The sequence below is a fragment of the Ovis aries genome, chromosome 10, assembly GCF_016772045.2.
Source record: "Ovis aries strain OAR_USU_Benz2616 breed Rambouillet chromosome 10, ARS-UI_Ramb_v3.0, whole genome shotgun sequence".
Classification (NCBI taxonomy): domain Eukaryota; kingdom Metazoa; phylum Chordata; class Mammalia; order Artiodactyla; family Bovidae; genus Ovis; species Ovis aries.
Window position 1 is genome coordinate 66,289,613 of NC_056063.1, and position 10,436 is coordinate 66,300,048.

Genomic DNA, 10,436 nt, shown 5'->3' on the forward strand with positions numbered 1-10,436 from the left:
CTACAGGAGAGCTAAGTGTTCTTATTAAATGCAGCGGGGTATGGGAGAAAGACCAGGTACTGCAGCTGTGAAACCTCTGCTCAGGCATGCGTTTTGGTTTACACACGGCCGGGTTAAGGAGACACATTGCAGCAATCTGTGCATTCACAAGTCTCGGGTGTTAGGCATTTACCTCTGTGTCTAAAACGATCTTTGCACTGAGGAAGCCCGTTTCGACGTGAGTGTGTAAGTCACTGGCTTTTACTTATCTTTGGTTCACGGTGTTATGAAGCAGGCCCCTAATTATCACCGAGACCCGACTCGGGCAGGAAAAGTAAGAAACACTAACCACATAGCGTATATGTCGAACGCCCGCGGGAGCAGAGCCCCCAGGAAGCCGAGTCCCCAGGAAGCCGCAGGAAGCGTGCGCTTCCAGGAGGGTGTGCGCCGCGCGGGGGTCTGCACGCGCGCGGAGCTAGTTAACGGAGGGCGTGCCGGAGGCGTGGCGCGAGGTGTCCGGGCGAGGCGCTCGGCGAGGCGGGCGGCAGTGGGCGGGCGGCGGGGAAGCGCGGCCGGGGGAAAGCAGCGCGGCGCCGCGAGCGGCTCTCGGCTCCCGCTTTCCCGGCCGCCGAGCCCGAGCCGCCGTGGGCGGGGCCTGCGGTGATTGGCGGGCGGGCGGGGAGGTCGGAAGTACTTTGTTTTTTATGCTAATGAGGGAGTGGGGCTTGTCCGTATTTACGTTGAGGCGGGAGCCGCCGCCCTTCATTCACCCACATGGTCCTTCGAGGTGCTGCCGCCGCTGCCCGACCTGCGCCTTCGCGCCACTTCGCGCCCTCGGGCGAGGCCGAGGGGGTGGGGACGACCCCCGCCGCGCCGCCGCGGCTTGCGCCCCCTCGCGAAGCCCCCTCCGCGGGGCGGGCCGGCCGGCTGGCCGCACCCCCGGCCTGGGGCCTCCGGTCGTAGTAAAGCGGAGGCGGGTGGGGAGGCGGGAGCGAGAGCCCGCGGCGGGCGAGGCGAAGATGGTGGCGGCTACTCCTCCTGGTGAGTCTGCCCGCCCCTCCGCCGAGTGAGTGAAACCTGTTGTGTGCGGCCCGGGTCCGGCGGGCGGCGGGCGGCGGGCGGGCGGGCCCCGGGGCAGCGTGGCGGCCGCGGCGTGGCCGGGGACCGGGGCGGGTCTCGGGCCGTTGGCCGCCCCGGCGTGTGGCAGCAGCCACTGGCTGCTGCCTCGCTCGCACGCGGGCTGGCGGAGGGGCAGGGCAGGGCCGCGGACGGGAGGGCGGGAGGGGGCGGCGTGCGCGCGGCGGCCGCGCCCGGGACCCGCGCGGACCCTGCCTGGGCCGGCCGGCGGGGCAGGCGGACGGGCGCGCGGCGCACACAATGGCCCCTCGGGGAAGGGACGCGCGAGGCCTGCACCCCCTCGCTTCCAGGGCTCCGGGCGCACGCGGGCCGCGGGGTCCCCGGGCAAGGAAAGTTTCTCTCGGGGGCGAGAGTTAAAGCGCCGCCAGAACAAAGCGGCGGCGGCAGCGGCACATGGGGCAGGCCGCGGACCGGGAGGGGGCGCGCCCACGAGGTACCTGCGCGCCGGCGGGCGGCGTGGCCCGGCCGGGAGCCCGCGGGCCCCCAAACTTTGTGCGCGCGAGGGTGGGCGGAGGGCGCGGGTGCTCGGGGCGGCGCGGCCTGGACGCCACCCCCACTCCGTGTGGGCTTTGTTAACCCGCGTGGGCAGCCCCCGGGCGGGGCTCTCAACTTCCCGGGTCGTGGCCGGCGGAGCAGGCCCGGGCCGGCCTTGGTGGCGGCGTGGAACCCTCTTCGGTCGCCCGCTGGCGGGGGAACGCGGCGCGGGAGGCCAGCCCGGCTCGGCGGGAGCGGCGGCCGCGCCGCCATGTTCCTGCGGGGCGGGCTGCGCGGGGGTGAGGGCGGGGGACATGGCGGCGACTGCGCGCCGCCGCCGATTGTTCCTGGCTTAGGCCTCGGGCCGCGTGCGACGGGCACCGCAGTCGCGGAGCCCCCGCCCCTCTGGGCCGGGCTCGGGGGGGAGGGCTGGGGGACACAAAGGAGGGGCGGCGCGCCCGCGTCCCCGCCGCGCTCGGGCCTCGGCGCCGCCGGTCGCCGCGCGGCTGCCGCCGGGAAACGGGTGGGGGGGTTGCCGTGTCCGGCAGGCCCCGACTCTGACCCGCCGCCCCCTGGCGGCCGCGCGGGGAATCGCAGGGCCCCGCTCCCCCTTGTGCGACATGTGCTGCCGGCCCGGGCTCCATGAGCGTGGCGGGCAGTTTGCAGTCCCGGGTGCTCCTGCCTCCTTTTTTATTCCTAAGCTGGACTAAAGGGGACGGGAACTGGGGTAAAGCAGGCTTATTTTTGCAATATCACCGAGAGGAAAAATTAGTGTAGTGCTATCTACACCACATCAGTTGGGGAAACAACTCTTTATCCCGGCTTGCAGCCACGAGGTCTTGATTGGGGGAGGGGTGGTGAAGAATAGTCTCTTCACTGCCTTTCCCTCTCACTGGAGCCGTGCAGTAGTTAACGATTGCTGTTGATCATCCTCTGGTGTTTCGATAAAACGTGAATCTAACGCATGTGAGTTTTCAACTTTTACACCTTTTCACCCATATATCGTTGGTCTTTTAAACCCTGGCAGTATTGCCTGACTACCTTGTCCTTAGTTTTACAAATGGATGTGGTTGATAAAAGGGGGAGTGGGACAGAACAAGTTTAAAATATGGATTTGGAGGGTGGTAGTAATTTTGAGCAAATGTTTGTCTTTTTTTCCCTACCTCCCCCCCTCCCCACCCACCCACCCTTTCCAGTCATACACGTGGACCTAACTGCACCAAAAGCTTTTCTAAGGATATTTGCTGAGAAGGAAGTTTTCCCGAGTGGGTAAGTGTATATTTGAATTTTACTTGTTAACTTTTTAAAAACCGATTTTTCTTGACTTTACTCTTTCATTTAAAGAAATAATATGGGATTGGGTTTTCAAATAGTGAAGTAGGTATTTTGTTCTCTGTTCATTGTTTTCTGTTTTGTTTTTCGAAAACTTAGTTTGGGTTATAGCTAATGTGTAAGTTAGTAAAAAATATAACGCAAATACCATTGTAAGTCTTTGCAAACTGATACAAAAAATTTAGAACTGCTTTAAATTGAATGACAAAATAGATGTACACTGGAGTAAGTTTTCAAGCTTAAAATAAGTTATCTGAGACATTTAACTTCTAAAACTAGCTGATATACTTGAAATGTAGTCTGAACGGTAATTTTATTAATCAGTTTACCAAGTAATTGCTAATTGGAAGCCAGAAGAAAAGAAAAATGTTTTGCCACGTGGATGTGAAGATTTCCTCTGAAAGGTATATGACTCAAATTACCTTGGTGATACGCAGTATGATTTTGGTTTTTCTTAAGTATGCCTTTGGGAATGGCAAAGGAAAAGAAGAGCTACCACGTTCTTATAAATATGGTGATTAATTATAAGTGTCTTAATAAACCTTTTCTAGTTTTGAGGTCTAAATTTGCTTTTAAATGCAGCTGGAAGGTTTGAGATGATTTAACTCATTTTCTCTTCCCTATTAGGGTTTATGCTCAATGTTTTGTGCTTTACATAAATGTTAGAGTTTGAGGTGTTATTTCATCTGTTTATTTATTTCGAATTTAGCAGGAATAAAGAACATCACCTTGTAAACTGAAGATTGAGACGAGTCAGAATAATGTCAAAGTGCTTACAGTGCAGGTAGTGATTTGTGCATCTACTGCAGTGAAGGCACTTGTAGCATTATGGTGACAGCTGCCTCGGGGGCCACGGTGGGCTGGGGCGCAGGGCCTGCTGGTGTCGAGCGCTTTTTGTTCTAAGGTGCATCTAGTGCAGATAGTGAAGTAGATTAGCATCTACTGCCCTAAGTGCTCCTTCTGGCATAAGAAGTTATGCTTCCGTCCAGTGAGCCAGCCAAGCAAGCATAGAGGTGTGCTAATACTGTGTGTGTGCAGTCCTCTGTTAGTTTTGCATAGTTGCACTACAAGAAGAATGTAGTTGTGCAAATCTATGCAAAACTGATGGTGGCCTGCTATTTCCTTCAAGTGATGCTTAACTAATTTTGTGTACTTTTATTGTGTCGATGTAGAATCTGCCTGGTGTGTGACGTGACAGCTTCTGTAGCACTAAAGTGCTTATAGTGCAGGTAGTGTTTAGTTATCTACTGCATTATGAGCACTTAAAGTACTGCTAGCTGTAGAACTCCAGCTTCGGCCTGTCGCCCAGTCAAACTGTCCAGTTTACTGAACACTGTTCTATGGTTAGTTTTGCAGGTTTGCATCCAGCTGTGTGATATTCTGCTGTGCAAATCCATGCAAAACTGACTGTGGTAGTGAAAAGTCTGTAGAAAAGTAAGGGAAAATCAAACCCCTTTCTACACAGGTTGGGATCAGTTGCAATGCTGTGTTTCTGTATGGTATTGCACTTGTCCCGGCCTGTTGAGTTTGGTGGGGATTGTGACCAGAAGATTTTGAAAATTAAATATTGCTGAAGATTCAACTTCCACTTTTAACCGTTCCAGAAATAAAGTATCGAAAAAGAAGATGTGTAATCATTCTGTGTAAAAGTTCACATACATATCTGTGTGTAAAATATATATTAACCACATACAGCTTTTCCTTGAAGTTGTTTTGTCATATTTTTGTACTAAAACATTCTTCTAAGATTGCATGTTGTATATGATATTTTTTTGGTCAAATTTGATTTACTTAGTTAACAAATTAACAATTTGTAAGGGAAATTTATTTTGATAATCTGTAAAGTGAGGATATATGCCTTTTGCTTACTTTGGACCTGGAATTCAGGACATTTTACTTAACCTCTAAAAGGCAATAACTTTTGTTGCTTAACATTCAAATATTTAAATTTGGTGAAAATGCCATTCTGTTTAAAGCATTGTGTAAAGAAAGTTGTTCTGTTATTGTTTAAGCATGAAATTTAAATTTGGGAGGGGTGGGTTGTCTTGTTGCTAGTAAACAAATACTATTTTGTCAGTACTGGTGTTCTCCATGTATAACTGTTAACTGGTTATTTGCAAGTTTTTTTAGTAATTGTTAATGATGTATAAACTGTCAGTGATCCTTAGATTGTTCTTCGCTTTCTGGAACATAAAACAGTAGTTGAAAAGAAAACAAGATATGCTAATGCTGAATGGAGTTGACAAGTATGTGTGTCTGTAGGTCTTAATGCCAAGAGTGTGAGTGGGAATCTGAAATTAGTTTTTGTTTAAAGTCTGTAGTTAACGTTTCTGTTCCCTACTACCTTCATAAAGCAGACTTTGGCAACAAGTGGAACCTAAGTAGAGGCAGGCAGAGCAACATCTCTGCCTCTTCTCCTGTGTGTTTTGTCTCTAATTTGGGTTTCATATGTGGTAGAAAAATGTGGGTTAACTTAAGAATGATTATGTTTTAAATGATCAGTTGTTAAAATTGGACCCAAGTTAAATTTTGTAAGAAGGATGCTGTCTTAGTAATATGGAATAAATTAACATGTAACCTCAATGTGTCACCCAATACATTTTGAGAACATCCTTTTAAAATGCATTGTGTGAAGTTGAACAAAAGTTTAACCCCTTGTGTGTCCCTTCTTTAAGAAATATAAAGAGCTTAATTAAGGATCCCTGAATAGAAAAGGTAAGAATTTCACAGTTCTGGAGTTCATTAAAAGGTAAATAATTTCCAGAATGAGAGAAAACTACTAAGAATGATGTAGTGCTTACAAAATGGAAATCTAACTGTCCATTAGTTTGAGTTCTTAAACCTTTTGAATTGGAAGGAAACCTAAAAATTGTTTTTGTGTTTAATGACAAACTGCTTTAAACTGTGCTTTAAAAGTCCCATAATGTTAGCATGGCTTACAGTACTCTACAAAATGGTGTGCTATAGGTTAAAAGGGGAAAGAGGATGTTTACATGTACCAGATCATATAATTTTATTTTTAAAGCTTTGGGGAAAATACTCTAGGGTTATTGTTCAAAGTGAAACAATGATAAGCCTGTCAGATGATTCTTAAATGTGCTAAACCATAAGTCAAGTAACTAAACAAAAGAATTGTTACGTTAAAAGATAAGTCTTCCTAGATGCTGAATTTGTGTAGTACTTACATTCAGAACTTAGTTGAACTGTTAATCAGGGAGAACGTTTTATGTGGGCATTGGCAGTGGGGCTGTGGTTGTTTAGGGTTTAGTAAGTAGGAATTGCATCTGATTCTGGGTGAAATACCTGGCAAATTTTGTATGCTTGTGTCTAAAGATTTCTGAGGTGTGTACAACATACTCTTCAAATAACACTAAAGAAAAGACATACAAATAACAAAGGTTAACATTCAGCCATTTTGAGATATCAGTTAGGGCACAAGTTGATTATAGCTAATGATTGCCTCATATATAATTGACCTGGGGAAAACTGCTCTGGCCATCTTTTCTCAGTGTTGAGAAAACCTTGAAATTCCTTAAAGTTTCAAATTTGATAGCCTTAAGACTGTTTTCAGAAAAAATAAATCTAATAATACTCTTTTGCATGTTATTCATATCTGATTCTCCAGTTTGCGTGTTTAAAAAGGAAAGTAACAGTTTTACAAGTTATTCTTTGTCAAAGCTGCTTGCAAAGTAGTGGTGATTTTACTAAAAACTTCTGAGATCTTCATTTTACAGGCAAACCTATCTAAGCAGACCAAACCAGACTTGAGGGTTTTCCCTGTATTTTGAAGAGCCCTACAGAATGATTCGTGATAAAAAGCAACCTACAACTACTGGAGGAAAATTTGGTGTCACATTAAAGTTTGCTGTGTATTTAATGAAGTACTGTTCTGAATTGATAACCTTGGGGTGGTTTGTCTAGCATCAGAATTAGGAGCCTCTGAGCTGAGCAGTAAAGGTAAGGAGGGCTCAGTGTACAAGGTCAGTTTTTGTTGTCCAACTGGAAGTCCTACCATGCCTACTTGAAGACAGCACATTCCTCTTTGCCTTGGAGGTTGTTGAGCTTTCATTGTACTTAAAGACTGAATACAGTTTTCTGTTTTGTTAAGGTAAATTCAGGATGTAATAGTCTTACTGAGTTTTAAAGGGTAACAAAGTTGGGCATACCCTGTAAATTTTCAGGCCATAGAAAAATCAGTGAAGGCTTAGTTTTCTAATTTAGCGTATATAGCATTCAGAGATGCTGATGTATTTGCAACTAAGTCGTGCTGTTGGAATTGTTTTGGTGCTTTCAATGTAAATAAATATATGCATTTTAAAACTACTTGTTAAATTTCCCAGAATGATAATTTTGAAATAAAAATTTTAAGGTTATGCTTGGTTGTAATTTCTCTGGCGTTTTTTGTTACTATAAAACATCCAAACACCTTTCCTTATTAATTGAGGTAACTGGGGGAGAGGGAACAGGTGTACCTTAACTTTGGTATCAGTGGCATCTGTGTTTGTATCCTGATTTTACAGATAAGAGAATGTGATGAGCAAAGTTTATTTGCAAGGATATGAAGCTGGTAAATAGGCTCTGAATTTAAACCCATGTTGATAAACTATGAAAAAGACAGTAAAGTTGCAATTCCAGTCACATGTGGTTTTGAATACTTACTAAAAAATATGTAATTGCTAGCAGATTTCCTCCTTAACAAGGTTAAGTAACATGGTATGGAGGTAAAGAACAAAAACCCAAAGTTGGCAGTTTAATGACATCAAATTACATGGTCAGTGTAGTATCACCATTCTTAATAACTGTGATTAACATATACTCATTTTATGTTTACTTGTAAGAAGTGTATGTACTGTGAGGATTGTTTAAAATAATGCTGACTTTAACTTGTGTAGACTAAGACGTTAAAAGCTCCTCTGAAATTTCATTGATTAAACTTAAGAGGAATCCTAATTCAGATGTAAGTAGTTGTGTAGGATTACTACTGTTCAGCAGAGTTGGGGGAGCTGGGACTTCAGAACCTTGCGAGGATAGATGAAAATGATCTGCTTGTTCAAGTATGTGAAGCCCTTAAGCCACTAGGTGACCTTAGGCTAGGCTGAGGCCACCTCAAGATCACTGCTGGAATTACAGTCCAGATGCATCAGAATCTGGGGAGAGTTAAGTAGAGTTGGTTGCTAGGAGGACAAACGAGAAGTCTGTTGATCTTATGTTTAAGAATTAACCATTTCCCTGAATTGTCTGAAATGATGAGCCAGAGGAATGCAGAACATCAAAGCAGCACCTCTGTATGAAGGTAAGGGGCTACTTTTAAGACTAGAAGATCATCATTTTATGTTTTGTGTACCTAGTTTTATAGCTGACTGCTTGGCATGACGCCTTTCAGCTAGCACCAGCCTTAAATCTGCTTCTGAATCCATAAGCTTTTCGTCTCCCAACTTGAAGTAATAGTGTCTCTTCAGTGATACTTGTGTTTTGGTAATAGCATGCACCACGTGTATAATAGCAGCTTTTGTGCTGGACTGGATTTCCTTGAGGTTTGACTCTTCACCCTGTTCTCCAGGGTCATTGTAAAGGCAAGTGATTTTCTAGCCCTCTTCCTCAAGAAAATTTGTCAGACTTGTACCTTCTCATACTTTTGATTTCTAGAATTCTAGTTTCTGCTATGTTCTGAACATTTCTGATAACCTGATTTCTGCTCTTGACTGTGTACTGTTAGTCATAATGTTGCTTGAGCCTCCAGCTCACCCACTGTCTTTATACACTGACCTTTTATTCTGCGTCTCCTCATCACCACCATTTACTCTCCAGGCTTTTTCTCCACGGACTTTGCACTTGGTTTTCCCTGAGATTGGAAAAAATTTTCTCCGATAGCTGATTTAATCCTCTTTGCTTCTAGTCTTTGCACAAATGTCAAACCTTCTCTCCTGTTTGTACCCTCTCCCTGGGTGGTTTTTTCTGGGTAGACTACTAATGGTGTCATTAGGGATCTTGTTAGAAATGCAGGATCTAAGGCCTTTTCCAGGCCAGAATTGGGGTCTTCATGTAAAATACCCTTCTTCACTCCCTTCTAGGATACTCTATGAGGTCAGGGGTTTGAAGATGTTCAGTGATGCATATTCAACAAGTAAAATGGTATCCAGCATGTAGAGGGTACCTGGTAGTTTGTGCATAAGTGAGTGCAAGTTCTCAGGGGTGAATGTGGCTGTCAGAGTCCATGGAAGTTCATGCCAAACATGAAAAGACCAGTCTAGTTCATTTGGAACTTGAGAAGTTTAATTGTAAAATGTGTTACTGGTCTTCGCAGGTGCTTGGTTGGATTAGTGTTGGGACAATTGGTGAGTGAAGATTTATGGTACCTAGTAATCCCCTGGGGAAAAAAGGAAACCCTAAACAAAGGGTAAAGCAAGTAAAGACCTTGCCTTCTGTGTTCCAGTTGTGTGGCCCTGTGATGGAGAATGTAGACGTTGAGCTTCATTCTTGAATCACAAAAACAAGCAGCTGATCTTTAGACATCCAGGTTGAAGGAGAGCCCTTGCCAAACCACCGAGGAAGAAGAGGGGTCAGTGTGCGGGATGTGGCCGTTGCTACCTGGATGAAGTTGGCCTAATCACAGTTGTGGCTTGTCCTCTAGAGTGTTTTGGTTATCAAACCACTTGGCGTTCTTCGGTGTTGGCGTACTATATGGTCCTCTCACTTTTGACTTTACTCCTAGCAGGTTTCAGGGATAATACTACATCAGTGTGGGGTCAGTCAGTTGCTCAGTCGTGTCCAACTCTTTGCGACCCCATGGATGGCAGCATGCCAGGCTCCCCTGTCCTTCGCCAACTCCCAGAGCTTGCTCAGACTTGTCCATCGAGTCAGTAATGCCATCCAACTGTCTCATTCTCTGTCGTTCCTGTCTCTTCCTGCCTTCAATCTTTCCTAGCATCAGGGGCATTTCCAAGGAGTCAGTTCTTCACGTCAGGTGGCCAATGGAGTTTCAGCATCAGTGCTTCCAGTGAATATTCAGAACTGATTTCTTTTAGGATGGACTGGTTGGATCTCCTTGCAGTCCAAGGGACTCCAGAGTCTTCTCCAACACCACAGTTCAAAAGCATCAGTTCTTCAGTGCTTAGCTTTCTTTATAGTCCAACTCTCATATCCGTACATGACTACTGGAAAAACCATACCCTTGACTAGATGGATCTTTGTTGGCAAAATAATGTCTTGCTTTTTAATATGCTGTCTAGGTTGGTCATGACTTTTCTTCCAAGGAGCAAGTGTCTTTTGATGTGTGGAGTGCCTTGATTAAATTTTGAGTAGTCTCCAGCACCTTGAGACAAAGCAGTATGAGTACTCTGATACAAGGAAGGGGAATTGAAAACTAGGTATCAGATTAATTTGGGGGAACAACATACAGAAATTTGTATGGCAATTAATTTCCTCAAAACTACACATGCCTTCATGTCAGTTCATATGAATATGTAAGTTCCAGTTGGAAGACTGCTGTTTTAAGTCACCATGTGATAACTTGG

At 45.9% G+C, this 10,436-nt stretch overlaps 1 protein-coding gene and 2 non-coding genes across 3 annotated transcripts; all 3 read left to right on the top strand.

Moving 5' to 3' along the window:
* The first annotated feature begins 668 nt into the window (after window positions 1–668).
* LOC132657304 (uncharacterized) lies at window positions 669–7,295 on the top strand. The gene is made up of 3 exons (XM_060394593.1): window positions 669–1,020; window positions 2,787–2,859; window positions 3,632–7,295. Exons 1-3 carry the CDS (start codon window positions 684–686, stop codon window positions 3,660–3,662), a joined length of 441 nt encoding a protein of 146 aa, XP_060250576.1. The 5' UTR covers window positions 669–683; the 3' UTR covers window positions 3,663–7,295.
* MIR17 (microRNA mir-17) lies at window positions 3,675–3,758 on the top strand. The gene has a single exon (NR_107950.1). It is a non-coding gene; the product is annotated as a microRNA mir-17 (primary transcript).
* On the top strand, window positions 4,254–4,340 carry MIR19B (microRNA mir-19b). The gene has a single exon (NR_107955.1). It is a non-coding gene; the product is annotated as a microRNA mir-19b (primary transcript).
* Window positions 7,296–10,436: the final 3,141 nt, after the last annotated feature.